Here is a 20,515-nt window from a genome sequence, read left to right on the forward strand (position 1 = left end):
TAACGATAACCTAGATTCCATAAATTGTCATCACACCCTCTGGCAAAAAGGGAGCTCAAAATACTATGGAAGTTTAGAAGTTATCACTCTTAATATCTGGTGCAGCGAACCACTTGTGAATGACTCGACAATATTCTGAGAAATGGATCACGACTTTCCTCGGAAGAAGGAAACAGTCGTTTGCAGCTACAGTGCACATTCATGCTGTCTCTGAATAGACAAATGAAGCACCTAAAAAAAAAAAATGTGGCGTGAGGCGGACATGGTTGGACTAGTTTGTTGAACAATGCCAAAAGTTTTCAAAAGAAAAATACTAGCCAAGTTGCACCTGTCCTTCCACTGTCAAAACCATCCCTGTTCATTGTCAAAACACATCAGTTACATCAATCTCTGCTAATCCCAATTCTCTTAACAAAACAGTTGGGAATTCTGTATATTGCAATACACCGAGACTTGTTTCATCACCAGTGTTTCATTGCCAAGGCATTTATTGCCTGGTATAAGCTAGGACAGATGAGGCCTAATGTTATGACATAAAAAATTAGCAAAACGACATGTAGATCTATCAAGGACCGATGACACTTTATTTTGGTCGAAATAAGAAACAGTGGAAAAGACCAATGACGCCTACAGATGCAAAAAGATTGACAGTGGAATATTTTAATTTAAGTGTTAATAACCCACTAACTAGACCATATGCATGAAAATAAAGGGAGTAACCTATTTTTGCTATGATATACTTTTCTCCTAGTACTGTGAAATAACACTTAAAATTAGAGGTTGCCCACAACTGGATTAACACCAATAACTCCAATAACAGATTTATATGTTGATAGTTTTTCAAATAGATGTTTTTCATGCGTTTTCTCTCTCGGAAAATGTTCTTTACTGTGACAGGCAGAGACATGGAGGCTGCACGAGTCCAAATTGAATTAAATTCCAGATTCAGTTTATCGTGCTACCAAAATCCCAATAATAACCAGATCATTCGGTTTACCTAAAATCATTAAACTATTGGAATAAAAATATAATTCCCCATCCATGTAGCTTTCAAACAATAATTAAACCACTGGTGCCAACAAATGACAAATTTGTCAACCACCAATAGACTCCCTAAATCAGTGGTTCTCAAATTGATTTGGTCACGCCCCACTTTGAAATAACAAAAACTTTTGCACCCCCCAATCGATCAAAACGTGATCACACAGACATGTACAAATACAGTATGTACATATACTGTGTCTGTATGTCTTACGTCTTAGTTGCTGCATTGTGTCTCGTTGTTTTAATGTCTATTCATTAACATAGGCTGTTATAATTTAGTCTGTTACAATAAGTACAAAATATAATGCATAATATTTCATAATGTAAAGACTCGCTGGTCAATTCAATGAAAACATGCTCAGAACGTGTGCTCTGTTGGAGTGTGTTGCTGTGATGATTCATGCTTCCTCTTAACTTGGAATTTTAAACTTCATACTGGGAAAACAAAGGAACGGCGCTTCATGTTGGAATTACAACTTGTGCGGAAATTCTCAGCTCTGATTTCGCTCAACAAAATAAAAGTTACAGGTATCACGTGTCAGAGACAAGACTGAGGGATGAGAGGTTGGTGATAGGCTGTCCAAGTTCAAAAAGCACCATACAAGTCATCCTTAAATCTTCTGAAGCCATTTGATGGTGTTGTGTGAGGGGCCGATCGAATCGTTTCCCCATTTGAAACTGGCAGTTCACATAAGTAGAGGTCGACCAATATTGGTTTTTTCAGGCCGATGCCGATCTTTTGAAATCCGGGTCGGCCGATTAATGCTGCCGATTTATTTTGGCCGATATTTGGCCGATATGTGCTTGTTTTTAACCTCTTATTTGAACCTTTTATTTGAAAGATAAAATGTAACACAAATAATTACTTAAGATAGACAAAATTTCTCAACAAATACATTTATTGAACACTTGACCAATCTGCACTTGTACGCTTAAAATTAAAAATGTATAATGTAAAAACATATTGTATAAATAATGTATAACAAATATATTAAATAAACAAAGCAGGTGTTACGAACTGCTCCGAGACACGAAGGATGAGATCCAAATGCAGCTTTAATTAAGGGGCAATCCAGACACGTAATCCAATATTCAGAGCATCCAAGAGAAGCACAGGCATAACTAGGGATGGGTATCGTTAAGGTTTTAATGGTATTACTATCTTACCGCTACTGCTTATCGACCCGGTACTTTAACGGTATTCTTAACGGTTCTTTTTGTTATATAAATATATATATTACAGAAATATAAACGTTATATAGGCACAGTGATTTAATTTCAGGAAGGTCTACTAACATTACTGTTCAGGTGTGGTCTAAAAAGAAATCTAATTAAGTAATCAATTGTAAAATAACACTGCATAGTTTATCATAGATAGATTAATGCTTATTAATGCAGAAGTTATTCATTCAAGAGCTGTAAGTGATTTTCTCTTTGCCTTTTGTTGTTTGATTCGCAGTAATGGCTCAATCGTCAGCATGTTTAATAGACAGCTTCCCCTTTAAGACCGAGTGTAGCTCTAATAGGCTCCTGATGCAGCATATTTTCTCCCAACTATTTCCTTAAACTGTGTTTAAGTGAATCTCCAAGCCGGTCGTTTTGACATATTTGTGTGTATATTTGATCGTTTAGACGCATGAAACCCAAAGTAGCCTATAGTTTGCTTGTCTCTTTGCCGCCCTGTGAACGGTATCTCTTGCGCTCTTTTTATTATTAAACGCGTCCCGCAATTTAGCAATAGTAGCTAGACTGCATTTTACAACAATCACCGATCGTGCTGATTCTGACGTTAAGTTTGAGTTTTAGGGAGAAATGTCAGTTTGAATATTTAGTTCTGTCACTCATTAAGCAGGGCTCGTTTTGTGCTCGCTGTGGCACCGCGTGAGCGAGTTCTCTCTCTCTCTCTGACTGCGAATAGCTAAATTGCATCACAGACAAATGGTTTCATATTATTATACATAGAAATGGCTGGCGAGATAAAATAACTTTCTCTTTATAGCAATAAAGCATGTATTTTCTTAATTTCTCCAGTACCGACAGCAGAACCGATAACGTCCGAGCTTACCAAAGCCAGTCCTTCAATAGCCTATACTGTGTTGGTATATTTTTATTACTTATTTATCTGCATTGAGTGACAACCCTCTCAAATATAAGACACACAAACAGAACAAATAAAAGTCTCAGATTCACTGTCCGTAATTGCAAAATTCTTGCTTCCTTATTGTGACATGATAGCAACCCTTCTGCTGTGATAATGCAACTTCAACTACGCTATCAATATCCAAAGTAGCTGAACGTCATGTCAGCTATCGCGTTTGTCACGTTTTTTCTTGAAGTTGGCAGTAACATATCAAAAGTTTTTAATTAAATCTAAAGAAGTTATACAAATTTAACCCTTACTGTTTTCTCCAAGGAACTTAGCTCCTTCCTTAGGCACTGGATGAGGTGTGTTCACTCTGCTGGAAAATGACTCTAGGGGCAGTGTGCGTCGAACACGTGTTCCACAACAACACTAGGCTGCCCACAGATGCGCCTGCCTAATAATCGGCTTGATATGCGTGGATATTGGCCAATGCCGATTATGTAAAAAATGCAAAGAAAATCGGCCGATTAATCGGTCGACCTCTACACATAAGCGCAGTTAAGAGTGCACCTGACACTGTTGCATGACGTGTGCAGTTCACGCTGCAGTGCCTTCTGAAAGTTGAAACAAGGCAGGAGAAAAGGCAGAGCTGAAGAAATTGTGCACATTGGTCCTTGCATGTATGGTCACTATTTTTGCTGAATGTGTGGAAGTGATTTGAGAACAGGTCAGTCTTCCATGAACCCCTTATAGGGGGCTCAACCCAAACTTTAAAAACCACTGCCCTAAAAGGGCCAAACGGAGATGCTATTCCCAATGCTTGGGAAAGGAGACATGGAATCTTGGGAACATGGAGGTTTATACTGTATAATGGGGTCAGTGGTTAAATGACATGATATCTGCTTCATGGTACATAACTCTGGAGAGGAAATGGGGGTGTGAGAGAGCCGCACTGTGAAACCCAATGTTTTTCATATCAATAATACTTTGGGATACAATGTGTCTGAGACAGAACAGCATTCCTTATGATTGCTCAAAATAAGGATGAACTACTGCTCTGTGGTTAAAGCATCAGACACCATAGTTTCCAATTCATGCCAATACAAGGTTAGCAAAGTAGTGGCATGGCCTAGTGGTTAAATATCCAGGCTGACAACTTGTTAGTTGTAGGCTCAAACCCCACAAAGTTGATCCATAATCTATTGTCACTGTACCCTATTGAAAGAGGAAGTTGGTGTGGGACATTTCAAAGGGTCTACTTAATGCCACAGCCATGAACCATGATTGATATTTGCTATTGCTAGTCATTTTATTAGACAAAACTATGGCTATAACTGGGAGTACAAGATCAGTCATCAATATTTTTGGTCAGTTTTTCTGGAAGAGACTGTACTTTTAAATGTGTGTACCTCATGTAATCTGTCAATGTTTAGGAATACATTAGCATACGGATGGTCTCAAAGCTAACAAACATGGACTAAAAGCAATTACTTTTTCATGATTTTCCAGTCATTTCTGATTACCGATTAAGGATAAAATAAATGATCAAAATTCAGACTGATTTGTGAACCACCACAATTTAAAACTCACTGATAGGCTACGTATTTCCAGGTTTTCCACAACCATGGGAATCCTGAAAATACGGAGGAAAATTAAAAGCTGCCAGACGTTTGATTGGACGTTGTTGTGAAACTGTGCCATTTATCAGCCTGTGAGAGTGCATTCATGAATTTTCTGAATGTGTGATCCTGTGAAACCAGGATGACCATCTCACTGGAACGCAGACCTCTTTCTTCCTCCACTCCCTTTCGCTTACACTGTCTGAGGAGTGGACTGGCCCAGCCTTGCCTGTCTGCCACCATGTTTTGACTCCAGATATAGGGCAGCACGCTCTTGTTCACAGCATTGTTTTTCTGTTAACAAAAGGCTTCCTTTCTCTCCGCCACACCTTCCTACTTTGCTTCTTAAAACAATACAGGAAAGACGATGGAGGAAAGGAGAGAAGGGTGGAGGGGGTTGACTCTGTGTTAGTGGAGAGGTAGGCATTATCTCAAATTCACTCCCTGCTACCACACTCTCCGATTTCCCCTCTTTGAGGAGTTTTGTAATTTTGGTGAGCACGGAAGGATCTAGGAGTTTCTCACACACTTAATTGGCCTCTCAGTCATTAGGCCAGTTCTTGGCATCCTGTTTGGCTGAGCTATAACTGAGTCAAGGTGTGTGTTTATCTGTAGCAGGGAGTGACACAACGACATAGAACTGAATGACCGACACGCTACATCTCGTGCACAGTGGGCATGAGTCAAATTTCATCATCAGCACCGTCATGCACATAACGAACATCTTTGATCATTGTCGAACCGGTGCATGCACCTGCCATTGTCTGTGCTAAAAGAGTATCACAAAGCAGTCGTAGTTTGTATTTGTCAAACGCGTCTGTATGGGCTCACGGTAAAGAGAGGGAAGCTGCTTCCACAGGGTACAAGCAACTCTGAACTTAGTTATTCAACTACCGTCATGCCATCCCAGATGTGTATGACTTTCTTGCTTTCTTTTGCTGAACACAAATGAAGATTTTTAGAAGAATATCTGGTCCATACAAAGCAAGTAAATGGGTACAACATTTTAAAGCTCCAAATTCCACATAAGGTCAAGATAAAGTACTCCAGGTTACTCTGGTGGTTAAATCCGTGTCTTCTGAGGTGATGTGATAGGAGTGGGTGAGAAACAGATCAATATTATGTATTTTTCCCCCTTCAATTTCACTTTCTACTTCTGTTTTAGGTGATTCACATACTTTGTGTAAATCGCATTTCAAATACACATTGATGTTCTCTCACGCACACCTATCACATAATGTCTGAAGACATGGATTTAACCACTGGAGTCATATGGATTACAATTATGCTCCCCTTTATGTTGATTTTGGAGCTTTAAAATTTTGGCACCCATTCGCTTGCAATGCATGGACCAGATATTCTTCTAAAAATCTTAATTTGTGTTCAGCAGAAGAAAGAAATTCTTATACATCTGGGATGGCATGAGGGTGAGTAAATTATGAGAGAATTTCCATTTTTGGGTGAACTGTCCCTTTAATAAATGCTATAATAGTACTGTTCATTGTTAATTAGTAGGAGTTAACTCAATACAAGTTAAGCTCAATTGACAGCATGTGTGGCCTAATGTTGATTACTACAAAAATGTATTTGTACTCATCCCTCAGATTTTGAGTCGAAATCTGGGTTCCAGTGAGGCACTTACAATAGAAGTGAATGGGGCCAATCCGTAAACGTTAAAATACAGTAAACTGACATTTCTCTATGCAGTCAGTGCTGTCTTTGAATTGCGTCAAGTGACCAGGGAAGAGATCGAATCTTCTCCTGGCTGATGCACACTCTGGTGCGGGACGCTCATCACCCGCACGCATTTGCTGCAGCTAGATTATAACGTGATGGCTCGTGATGTAGTGAATAATAATAATAATAATAATGTCACATTCACTGTATCTTATAAAGAAGAAAATTGCTGCAATAGGCAGCTCTATTAAGACGAGAAAGTTTCTTTTTTTGAGAGTTAAAGATGGATCGATGTGAACAAAGTATAGAGTGTGTAGTCTTGGCCCATTATACATGGCAACAAAATAAGTTTTAATTAGTTATTTTTGGCTCATTTTCCAAAATAATATCTAAAACTCCTTTAAAACAATGTACATTTACTTTAGGAGCTATACTGCAGAAGACAACGGAGAATGTTGAAATCAATATTTAATCAGGGCTCGACATTAATGCTGGTCCGGGACAAGTGGATTTTTGAAGGTGCAAATGAAAGAGAATTGTACTTGCCCAACTGGAGCCTATAAGCAGGCTGAATAAAATGTCAATAACGAAAAAATAATTAGCTATACTGTATTTGTGATAGCCTAGGTCTGTGTCACTTATTCATTATTTCAGACTACGAATCATATCTTTTTGGCCACAAATCAAAGATAAGCTTTAAATGTTGAGCCTGAGAATAATAGTAATGGTTTGGAACAGCATAAAGGTGGGTAAATTGATGAATTTTCATTTTTGGGTGAACTCTTTTTATCTAAATGACAAAGGCAGGTCAGTGTTCTGCCCTTTTACTCAAGAAATTATAGCTGACAAGCATTTAGATGCTTTCAGCAAAAACAGACCACAGAAATGGTCTTGGAAAAAGGCTTTGTTGCTGGTAACAACCCTGTTCTGCCAACAATAAACAGTTGATTTCACAGTTTATGTGCGATTTAGTTTTTTACATTTTAGGTGAAGTGGAAAACCAGAACAGGATTTCACTAAACAATCCATTTGGGAGTATACAACTTTTGAAAAACAAATATTCCTGTGACTGTCCCTCTCAGGTTTATTGTAAGTTTACATGCAGGCCTAATAATGAACATATGATTACTTGGTGGTCATAATTGATAAAAGAATAATTGACTTCAACAGATATGCATCATCTAATCATACTGGTTTGGATTGTCAAATTGAATGGTTAAATCAACCCCACCCTCGACAATGACACCCTCCTTTCACTGCAATGACATGCAGTATTAATAGAAATATGGATGATTCTTCTAGTACAAAAGTTACATGCTTTACTTTCATAATGCCATCATGGCAAAAAAACTGAAAATACAACATTAACCACCACAAAAGGCACTTTCCATAAAATGGGTGCAAATATGGGCTTTAACATTTTAAATAAAATTTGAAATGCATAAAATTAAAAAACAAAATTGGCTAAAAAATATTTTTATTTTTTTGGAGTGACCAATGAATTCCCATGACTCGAAGACTTTTCCAGTCAGTATTTTGATAGAAAATTGCATTAAAAAAAAAAAGCAGTTTCTATCCAATTAAATATTTTTGAATTGATATAGAAACAAGTATATCCACTTATAAAAGTCCCCCAAATTTCCAATTTTCCAAGATCACGGGAACCTTGTATATTGCTATATAAAAAAGCCAAACTGAAATACCAATTCAAACCCTATTCATGGAAAATGCCAACAAGGCAATCCTTTATGTGTGGTGACAATAAATATTTTTACGTTTAACCCGATTTGGTTTCAACAAGTGGTGGGGAAACCCAAAGATCCGGGCCATATAAGCCAGACTTTCAACACTTAAAGAAATAGGAAGAGCTTCTACAAGCAGCCGTTCTGCACTGCTGGTGGAAGGTCTGGTGTAGTGAGTTCAGACTAAACATCACAGACCTCAGGAAGCCTGGACAACTGCCTATGTGCACTTGGAGCAGCTGCAGGTAAACATTAAGATCTGTTCCCAAACGAGACCACCACTGCTTGTGGTTCTCCAGAGGAGCCAGACTTCACCTGAGATCGTAAAGTTCACGTCTGATCTGTTCTGGCTCCAGAAACTGAAGTGAGACGTTTAGGAGGGCAGAGAAATTAAATTAACATGAGGTTTGCTATCTTACAGGTGAGACTCAGTCAGTACGTTTACATGCCCTTTAAGGTGGTTTTCATATTGGGCACATTTACTGGTTCCCCTGCCACACATGGTGCATGTGTGTTTTTGTGCAACTGGTGATGTCATCATGCTTACGCAAGATATTTTACTTCCTGAACAAGTGTGGACCCGAGTACAGTTCCATTGCTACAGGTAGTCTCAGGTTTGGTACCACAGCCCGGTCCCCAGTCTGCTAAACAGCTTTCATATTACCAATTATTCATGCGAACTGTGCTCGGTTTTGGACCAAAATGCCAGTGTGAAAGCACTGCAATAGCAAATTAAGCCAACATGTTACATGACCATACAAATCACTAATAAGATGTCAAACACAGCAGTGTTTCTGAATAAGAGATGAGAAACAGGGGAGCAAGTTAAGATATCAGACAGAGATCAGAACTTTGCTGTCAAACAAACACAATTAGATTAAGTGTGCTTATACTAGTTGGCATGGCATATCATGATGTCATGCTTTAAAGGCAGGGAGGAAGAGATACAGACGGGAAGGACAGTAACATAAGGGAACATGACTTTGAATTGAGAACAAAAGTGGAGAATCTATCTAATCTATCTACCCAAGAATACAAAGCAGTGACAGCATTGTTTACCCACATTTATTTTTACGAAAACATTTTAAAGCATATTAAATGTCACATGTGTGGTGACAAATATATAATTGAGAAACTGGAACTGCATTGGAAAATTGGAATTGCAAAAATGAAACAAGCTTGCCATTTTAATGGAATATTTTGGGTTCCATACAAGTTTTGTATTATATTGTTCAATACAAAACAATACAAGCTCTTTAAAAAAAAAAAAAATAAAGCAAAATTTAGGTTACAGTGTGGCACTTACAATGGAAATGAATGGGGCCAATTTTTGGAGGGTTTAAAAAGGCAGAAATTTGAAGCTAATAATTATATAAAAGCACTTCTGTTAAACCTCATGTATTCTTTGCACTGTAAAGTTGTTTAAATGGACATTTTTACAGTCATTTTAGGTTTTTATAGTTGGTTTACATTACATCATCATGGCAATGAAGTTGTACAATTGGCTATAACTTTACACACATATTATTTATACCTTGTGACTATACTTTTTGCTAAAATGTGTATTTTTAACATTTAAAAATGGGTCCTAATCACTTCCATTGCAAGTGCCACACTGGAAACTTTATTTTTGCTTTTTTTAAAGACAAGGAGGGATGACAAAATAGTTTATGGTAATCAACATTATACCACAAATGCTGTCGATTGAGCTTCACTTGTATTGAACCTGGAATAAGGTTTAAATCAGCAGCCGGAAATCTCTCTCGCTCTCTCGGTCGCACTGCCGTCTCCAGTCGGCCCTTACCCCTCTCGGGCTAATCAGCCCAATTAGGGGCCTGGTGTGCGGAATCACGACCCGTTCCCGCCCTGCTACCATCAGAAACTGCATTAAAATATCACATTTTTCTGAGTCGTGACACATGGAGCGCCAATCTGTGACTTACTGCCACATTCTTTAGAAAATAAATACAAATCTAAATATTTTAGACAAATCCTGTCAATCTTAATATTTACGATGTTAGTTAATTTCACTTGTGGTACTTGACCTCAAAACCATCAGAAATATCTTGAAAGCTTCCTTTGATCTACCAAATTAAAGAGTGCTAATGAGGAATGTCTGGCCAAATGTTTTCGTTTTTACCCAGACATGGGGTGGAAGTTATATGCAGAGTTGTCTCAGCTGGCATTGGACCACAACCCAGCTCCTGCTCTCTCATTTCCCTCCGTCCAATCTGGTCTGTCAGTGTTGAAAGACACAGTCCACTCAAAAATTGACACAACTGTCCTTTTTTGGTGAATTATTCCTTTAAAAAAGGAAAGCCGACAGCATTAGTGAAACTGTTCTAACATCTTCACACCTGGTCTGAACTATTGCACAGCACAGCGATCAGTGCAGCCCTCTTCGCAGATTCCTGTTAAAAAAGGTCTCTTGTCTGCATTTCTATCGCAGCTGTCTTGCTTATCTGGCTGTTGAAGTTCAGATGCAGCGGTTTGTAAGCAGAACAGTCTCAGCCACTGCCTTCCAGCAGAGCAGCTGAACCAACAGGAAATCCAGTCTAAGTCTATTAATTGGTGGAACAATTTCAACCATTCTAGGGGCTCTCAGTTGGAGAAGAAAAGCGTTTACAAATGGTGTGCAATTATTGCACTTTTCGACCTGCTTTTGATTTGTTTTGTTTTTTCCCCTGCCCCTTTAAACTCTTCGCTAGAATGCAATTCTGAAATTTGGCAGCTGAATCGGCAGCCATATGTAGCTAAACATATGTTTGTACCAGCCACTCCATCTGGAGCCCCACACTGCTGCAATGACTTTCAAACTCTTGCAGCATTCCATTAACTATTACATCACAATTAGACAATGATAATAGTCTCATACGGCAAAATAAACACTTCCCTTCAAACTAAGTCAATGACTGAAATCCAGCTGTAGATGATAAATCATACATTGGATGAAATAATTGTTGCATTGCTTGATTAAAGTCAACATGAATAAGTGTTTACACATTACACCCATAATGAGAAAAAAAAAAAAATTCACTGAATATCCCGTTTCTGAAATATAAGGGCAGGACTTGATTTTATCCATTAGCAAATTTACGTTTTCACTTATGAGTCTGGAACCATATGGGCAAGAATTGGAATCTCGGAATCCTTTGGTGCCCCCCAAAATAAAATGGATTTCTGCAAGAAACATGTTGTTCCATTCTGATTTTGCTATGATGGTGCTAAAGTCCTAATAGACCTACACATCTCTGGGCTAAACCAAGGAGCTCTGACCGCCCAACAGTCAATGGATGTTGAAAGGAAGTCCTGCTTTACAGATAAAAGAGCCAAACACCTTTTAGATACAGACATCACCTGACATCAACTCTAGAAAGCGAATGCGCATTAGCTATACAAGCCAAGAAAAATGCATTTTTTTTTTAGCAGAATACGAGGTAAAGAATCACAATTTATGACACCAGTATTGTCAGATTTAATTGCTTATTTGAAACATGTTCTTTGATTGTAAACTTGACCAACTGTTTTTGGGATTTCGGTCTTTCCCCATTTAAATAGATAGGAGCTGCATTGGCACGACTAGAAATAGCCTCATGAGAGCTTTCCAAAGATGGCCGACATTGGACTGATCAGATAGAAAGACTTTGTCCAAAATGGTGAAAATTGTCATTTTGACCCCCCTGTACAAAATAATGTTGATCCATGGCATTTAATATTTTGGCTTTCATTGTCATTTATGTTTATCTTTCACCAGTATTTTTATTTTTTTGACAAAATTTTGAGCCAGGGACCACTCATTGAGTTGACAAGGAATGACCCAAAACATTTTAATCCAAGAAAGCCCCTTTTTATTTTAAAACATGACCAGACAGCTGCAATTGCAATAAAAGACTGAATAACAGCATAAAGAGAAACAGAGAGGAAAAGATCGAGGGGATGCCAAACCACAGGTTGACTCACAGAAAACCTCTGCATGACAACAGTTCTCACAGCAAGATGAAGGGCATTTTCTCGGCAGAAAATGATGCCCAAGTAAGTCATACTGAAAGTGAGAGAAGACTGATGGATACTGGTGAACTGGGGAATTCTGCAACCATTATTAGGGCCATGTAGATAAAATAACGTTCCATCCTTTTTACCATAAAGTCCTTGCCTACTGCAACTAGTGTATCTTTTTGATGAACAAAAAGAAATCTGTTTAAATGTATGGAAAGCGTTATGTATAGAAACTGTCAGTTGATTTGTTAAATGGTAAACAGAGGAGTACAATTTGACATTTCATGATGAAAATGCATGCCTTAGAAAGCACTGCTAACTTTGCAAATGCAAATGTTACAAGTTAAATCACAACTAGAGGTTACCAAAGAACTGAAGAGATCCTGAGATCACAATCCTGCTCAACCACTACAGAGCAAGACACTAACCCAAGGTTTAGAAGCCATAGGAACATGTGTAGTTGATCAACAATCCATACCACAGGTTTTGGTATGGCATTGGACATTTTCATTGAAGAAAAAAAAAGGGGCAGTTCACCCCCAAAAATTAGAATTCCGTCATCATTTACTCTAGGGATGTCCCAATATACCAATACCACGTTCATGTACTCGCACTCATGAAACTGCTGCAATACCAAAAACATTTGACACATATTTAATTTCATTAACATTCAGCAGCCAAATTAAAACCACATTATGACATAGTGTGATTATTCAACCACAAAGGCTGCAATCTATTCAGATCAATGTATATTTCCATGTGCTGCACGCTTCAAATGTGAGCACTTATGTATGTGAAGCTGCTGTTGTGCTGACACCAGCTACTCATACACTGAAAACAAAATCAGAGCATTTTTCGCTCTGCTTGTAGCACATAAAAGAGAGCGGAGCAATAATTTACTTTGTAGTGTGTGGCGCAAACACACTACATATTTATTTAAATAATAGCTTTCTGCCTTTCAATAATCACATTGGGTCACGTAGCAACCTGCTTTTCCGAAAGTGAGAAGTTGCCACCAAAAACGCACAGAAACACTACAATTAATAATAAAAAAATCAATAGTAATCGTATTATATTTAAGCAATCTCTCACATCTATGATGCATTAATTTATCTGACCAAAAAAGCTTCGATGTTGAATTTTGGATCAAATAAATATTGTATCAGAAAAAATAAAACTGGTATCGTATCGGCAAGTACCGAAAAGGAATTATCAGTACTCACTCGTACGCAAAAGAAAAATGGTATCGGGACACCCCTAATTTACTCACCCTCGTGTTGTTCCAACCCCTACAATTTTATATCTCCGTGGAACACAAAATAATGTATTCTGCAGAATCTCAGAGCTGCTCTTTTCCCTCCATTTGTGTCCAAATATAGAAAGAAAGCAAACCATATGTGTTTGGAACAACTTTAAAAATGTCATCTTTTTGGTGAACTAAAGGTGATTCCTTTTGATTAGTTAATTTGCATTCCACAGATGCCATCAGTGCCACAAAACATAATTGAGAACTTTGCTTGATCCTTGCAAATACAGCCAGACGGTCCCGGGTTCGAGTCCCGGCTCAACTGTGTGGAGTTTGCATGTTCTCCCCGTGCTAGCCCAGGTTTCCTCTGGGTGCTCGGGTTTCCCCCACAAGTCCAAAAACATGCAGGTTAAATGTATTGGAGACTCTATATGTAAAATTGCCCCACAGGTGTGTCACTTTTGACACTGGGGGTTGTGTCAGTAAGGGTAAATCAATGTAAAACCTGTGCCAAATCAAATATGCAGATCACAGATGGTCCGCTGTGGCGACCCCTAACGGGAGCAGCCAAAAGATGATGATATCAGCTTATTAACATTAAAAACACATACATTGAACAGTAGCTACAGACATCAGAATGCAGCCCTAATCGTCCTCTTCGTCATTCCATCAGACAGTGCAAGCATAAATATTTAATTTGGCTGCTCTTGACGAGTGGAAAGACTTGGCATTTGTCGGCGCACTGAGCCTTGTGGTACATCAAACAAGGATTCTGTCATCTCCTTTGCTCATTCAAAACAACGTCCACTCGTGTTTGTTTAGTGGTTTGTATTGAAACCATACAAACCAAATAAATGTGACCTAGAGCATTACAGCAGAAAGGTTGCAATATACAGTATTAGCAGTAGTGGTCGACCGATATGGGATTTTTAATGGCCGATGCCGATATTGAGAAATCAATCTGGCCGATATGAGGCCGATACAATACATGTGAATACAGTAAATGAGAGAAAAACAATACCAATCTAAACAATATTCATAAATTAATGACAAAATAGTATGTGCAATTCCAATTCCATCTCATAAATATACATTTATTTACACTATTAAGTTTAAACAGGTTGTTTACTTTAAGTGTATTTAAATGCTGCTGTTCCGAGAATCTTTAGTTTCAGTTTCTGTGTTAGCACCCCCCCACCTACACAATGGTTGTCTATGTGCACTGGAACAATCATTCATAAAACACATTAAACTTTAGTTTACAAAGACGTGAAACTCACTGAGTGGTCTGGGGTGTTCACTGATATGCTCACACAAAAATCGCTGCAAAAGATGCTTTCCAACGGGTTTTAACATAGTTTTTGTACAAAGTCAAGTCAATGGAGTCGGACAAAAACTACGATAAAACCTGTTGGAAAGCATCTTTTGCAGCGATTTTTGTGTGCGCATGTCAGTGAACACCCCAGACCACTCGGTGAGTTTCACGTCTTTGTAAACTAAAGTAACACCGAAACCGAAAATTCTCGGAACAGCAGCATTTGTCCAAATTTCAATCTTAACCGTTCTATTTCATCAGAAACGATCTTAAAACAGGGCTTTAAGTGTAAAATACCGTACTAACCCTTTAAATAATAATGATTTATGTCTGTTTAGTTTTGCTTGTTTGTTTCTTTGAAACTTTGTAAGCCGTCACATGTATTTGCATGCTCGATTAGCATCAAATCCGACCGGATTTGATGAATATTACGCCAATCATGGATAATTAAATACAGCAGACAGAGATAGTGAATAACTTAATTCAGATTAAGGAATATTTTTTTTCTCAAACGTATTATTACTTACCAGACAGTGTTCTCTTCTCATCCACCTCACGCGATCACTGATCCGTAGTGCACGCGACCCAGCTTTTCAGTCCGTGGGAAAACAGCGTCTAGTTTAAACGTAATCGAGAACAGCGCGCGCGCATCTGAGGAACAGCCAGTCACGGGATTTTTGACTGTTTGTGAGGTTAAATTTTTCTGTTTTGTTTAAATTTATTTGTCACATCTGTGACCCCCACTGGAGCTACCGCTGGGCTGCGGATCTGACATATCACAGTACTGTTTGAATAGACTACGCTGCACACCGGAGTGTTTTTGTGTGTAACACAATGTAGCGTCAAGTTAGAAAGCGAATGCTGATTGGTCATTTACTGTGTCAGATGTCTGCTTCACTTCTGAGTGGCTTGTCTTACGGTGCTGGGCGGAGCAGAGCGAGCATATTCAGTTCATTCATGCTTGCTCTGCTCGCGCCAGTGGAAAAAAGCGCTAATGCACTGTCACAAACTGTTTTGAAATATATCGGCCAAACGGAAATATTTATCGGCCGATGCCGATATCTAAAAAATTCCCAATATCGGCCGATATATCGGTCGACCACTAATTAGCAGTAACAAGACCAAGATGGGTTCAGAAAAATGCAAAACTATGGTTCTAGACAAATTGGTTTTACTGTTCGCAAAACCTTCCTCTTCAAACTTTAATTCAGGAAACAAAAGTTGCTGGCTATTATATACTCAACAATGTTTCAACTAGAAAAAGTTTAAACTGCAACAACGCAGGTAAGATCATTAGAAAGTGGTAGTCTTGTGCTTCTAATTTAATGGTAACATCGTATGATGTCCATACTTAGGCTGAAGTCCCTATGACACATAATCCCTGTGAAGTGACATGGAATATGGATCATATATCACAGTGCTTTGGAACTGATTTATGTTTCATTAAAGCAATTAGCCATGAAAGCCTGTGCGTTGCAATGATTGTACCTTGGATAAGGGGTGTCCTTAGGCACAACGTGGACTCTTGCAGTAAACCATCGGAAAATCACTATAATAGCAGACCTCAAGTGACTTACTGCTTTTATAAAATGACAGACTGACGACTTAATTTGCCAAATGGATTGCTGTGGACTGTACGTCAATGATAAGCTTATGTTCAATGTTATGGAAATATATTGCCTTCTAAAGCCACTTTTTGTCTCATCAGTGCTTTACTCATCTGCCACAATCATACAATGCATTTCAATGATCTGAAATTTAATTTTTATAATACATTTATAATTATTTAAATATAACTTTGATCATTATATATATATAATTTTGTTATTTGAGGGGCTTTCTCCTTAAATATTTATCCATTTGATTAATTTAATGAATCGGTATATCTACAAAAATTGCAATTGATTAATTTACATTTAGGTTTGTTTTATGCATTCATTTCTGTGATTAATAATTTTGTTTAATGCATAATTATAACATTTTTTACACAATTAATGCATTACACAATTAACCCCGATTAGGGTGGGGGCAGTGTTAGGCCTGCCTTCCAGGAACAAATCCAGGCACCTCTGTACCATGGGCAAAACTTCACTAATGTTTTTCTTCACTTTCCATGGCTACAATTGCATATACAGTATACATTTTCAGGAGGTACACACTCAACTCAACTGCACATCTTAGCACAGAAACTGATTGTGTGGAGCAGTGCACACTTATTCATTGAACTCAACGCATGTCCCAGGCATAATAAACACAAGAGCGTATTTACTGTATGGAGAATGAAGACTTCACCTTAACGGGCAATCTATCGTATCTTTTCGAATCGCTTGAAAATGCTCACTTTCATCTGAACCACTTTTAAATCCGAAACCACCAGAGCGAGACCCAGAATGTGCGTGACAGAGACTGAGAAGGCTCTGTCTGTTCAGCATGCTGCAGCCAGGTATACTTATAATAATGATTAGAATTAAATGTTTTTTGTAGTTTTTTTGATCAACAACTGACTGTAAAGAACAGAAAGGGTATCAAAAGAGACAGTATTCAATGACAAATGGGTTGCATGGATCTCGTTTTGGACACACATTACACGGAACAACTTTTACTCTCAATACACTGTGAAAGGTGTGAAAACTTTACGCCTAACTACACATTTACTTGTGAGCGAAATGTAAACATTTACCAACCAATTGCCAAATATATTCACTTCAGTCCAATGGCGTGAAATTTGTTTGCAAATGCAAATGATTTTCTTCTTATTGTAGTGGAGTGTTGCGAATTGAGTGAAATATCGATCTTGGGATTGGAGAATCTATATCAAGTTTGTTCAAATGAAGACTGCGATTAATCTGAAAAACTATATTTTTTTACCCACCACTAGTTTTAAATTATTGTCTCTTTGCATTTACATTTATGCATTTGGCAGACGCTTTTATCCAAAGTGACTTACAGTGCACTTATTACAGGGACAATCCCTCCAGAGCAACCCGGAGTTAAGTGCCTTGCTCAAGGACACAATGATGGTGACTGTGGGGATCGAACCAGTGACCTTCTGATTACCAGATTACCAGTTATGTGCTTTAGACCACTACACCACCACCACTCTTTGGAGGGTCCTTTAGTGTGTTGAGAATCAGGTACAGGAGGAACAAAAATCTATTTGAAATACAGTGGCCACTGTACAGTTTTCTTTACACTAAAAATGTCACATAGACAAAAATAAAGGCTTTCTACCAAAGGGAAGTCTTCATCCAGTGAAGGAAAATAAGAGAGAAAAAGGTTAATTATGTTGTAATGCATCTAGGTTAATCTTGAATAGTACAGCGCAGGAACTAGTGGGAAGCTATGAAAATACCACAGGCCAGTTATCATTGTAGAGTTTAATCCTTACTTCAACACAAGCTGCAGTGAAAACAGCTAATTTAAGGGCCCAACAGCAACCAGGGACCAAAATTAGCGCTTTCTATTTGCGAGAGCCAGACATCTCCAGAGTCCCACATACTTCTGTTTCCTCCCACCACCAGCCACACTGATGGGCCATTATCAAATCTACAACATCACGATCCTAGTGCATACTTGGAGGCTGATTCCACGGCAAAATATGCTTCATTTTAAAAATATAACAAAGATTAGTGGTCGACAGATATAGGTTTTTCAATGGCCGATGCCAATATCTAAACAAGACAGCAGGATGGCCAATAAACATAATACAATTTGGGGGCCTGGGTAGCTCAGAGAGTATTGACGCTGACTAACACCCCTGGAGTCACAAGTTTGAATCCAGGGTGTGCTGAGTGACTCCAGCCAGGTCTCCGAAGCAACCAAATTGGCCCGGTTGCTAGGGAGGGTGGAGTCACATGGGGTAACCTCCTCGTGGTCACCATTAGTGGTTCTCGCTCTCAGTGGGGCACGTTAAGTTGTGCATTGATCGCAGAGAGTAGCATGAGCCTCCACATGCTGTGAGTCTCTGCGGTGTCATGCACAACGAGCCTCGCGATAAGATGCGCGGATTGATGGTCTCAGAAGCGGAAGCAACTGAGAATTGTCCTCCGCCACCCGGATTGAGGTGAGTAACCGCGCCACCACGAGGACCTACTAAGTAGTGGGAATTGGGAGAAAAGGAAAAATAAAATAAAATAACTATTTAATAAAAGCAAATCAGATGTGCACAAACGTTCTAAAGTAAAACAAACATTTATTTTTGCAACATTTACTCATATGTTAAAAATGTTAAGGTAAAAACCTTGAAAACAGAAAGACTTGACTATCTATTAGTGGAGTTTGGAAATGACACAAGGGAAAATTAACACTTCTGCTAATCAGCCAAGCGAACACAGTTTATGGCCGCTACCAATAATCCCATAATACCCAAATATCATCCGATATATCGGTCTATCAGATTGACAGTGGTCATGAACAGAAACTTCGAAGCATATACGATTTTCCCATAAGAGAAAACTGTCCTTAAGGAGTTCAGTAGTAAATCCTGTAATTGTTTTTTATATCAAAAACAAATCTAGAAATATGTATTAACACAAAATAAACCGGGGCCAAACCTTTATTCTAACAGTGCAATCTATTCATGTTTTGTGTAAACGATCCTGCACAGTCATTTTAGAAACAAATCTATTTTCAACAATTCTCCACTAATATAAAAATTAATGGTTTTATTGGCACATAGTGCAAACGTTTAATAAATAATACGATTTTAACCCATATAGTTTACCATTTCATGCCTATATTTAATTTGGAGTTACATATAAAACATTAGGAAATTATAAGGCTATACAATTTCAACAAGCAGGCGGTTAGGAAACCATAGTTAGGGAAGCCATTCGTATTTCAAGTACTTTTGCTGAGCATTATGTAACAGGGTTCCTAGATTTAATTACTTTAACGATACTCGCAACGCAACTTAGCAGAAACTATAGAAACAATTAACGCAAAATAAATTGTATTGTTGCGCTCGCGCTTATATGTTGCTCCATTATGACGCTGCCTTGTAATGTTGCTACAATGTTCCAACGAGCCGCCAGTTACATTCTGCGCGTCATAAGTATAAATACAAATTAATAATTCCAAAACCGTTAATTCAACAGAATCTTTTAAATAGCAATAGCTAGTTAGCCAGCTAGCCAGTTTCGGCTGAAACTGCATGATATCGTACATGTCTTACCTGTTAAACGCAATTTCACGGGTCCATTTCTTCTAACTCCTTGATTAGACATGTCCTTTTTCCTTTACCCAGGGTTACGATGTCAGATAAACGAGTTGAGCGTGTTGCCTTTTCGTTGCAGTTTCACAGTGAACAGAAAATAATGGAGTCACGGTACTGTGGCCCGGATGTGCACAGCCCTGCCATGTCTTCATACACGCACTCCGCGTGTTTCCATCGTCTGCGAAAGTAAAAATCCAAGAGCTCTGCACGAGGTTCCCTCAGTAGACGCGCTTATAAAGCCCGCGTGAAGTTCTCCGCATGTTCAACGTAGGAGCGGCGCTCGCCTGCTGCTACCATTCCTTGGAGACAAGTCGTCTAGCTACAGCCGACTCAATCGAGTAAATGTGGTTTGTAAAGGTGTCTGGCATCTGCCAAGCCACCAAACCAGTGACATCAGACCCACTTTCTATCTGAGAAGCTTCATATGAGCCCTTATCTGCACTAATAGACAACATATGTTATGGGGAACTCTCATTTGCTCAGTTTATTACAGTGCATCCGGAAAGTATTCACTGCGCTTCACTTTTTCCACATTTTGTTCTGTTACAGCCTTATTCCAAAATTGATTCAATTCATTA

General features: G+C 38.5%; 1 protein-coding gene across 2 annotated transcripts in view; it reads right to left on the reverse strand.

Annotated features, from left to right (window-relative positions):
* Positions 1-20,308, reverse strand: part of LOC127647485 (E3 ubiquitin-protein ligase SMURF2) — a 65,006-nt gene extending 44,698 nt beyond the window's left edge. Inside the window, exon 1 of one of the 2 annotated variants that reach the window (XM_052131749.1) lies at positions 19,896-20,308. In XM_052131749.1, the coding sequence (XP_051987709.1) occupies positions 19,896-19,947 (52 nt within the window). In that variant the 5' untranslated portion in view covers positions 19,948-20,308. The remainder of the gene's footprint in view (positions 1-19,895) is intronic. The other variant, XM_052131748.1, reaches the window with a different exon arrangement.
* Between the last annotated feature and the right edge of the window lie 207 nt (positions 20,309-20,515).

This window comes from Xyrauchen texanus, chromosome 8 (assembly GCF_025860055.1).
Source record: "Xyrauchen texanus isolate HMW12.3.18 chromosome 8, RBS_HiC_50CHRs, whole genome shotgun sequence".
Taxonomy (NCBI): Eukaryota; Metazoa; Chordata; class Actinopteri; order Cypriniformes; family Catostomidae; genus Xyrauchen; species Xyrauchen texanus.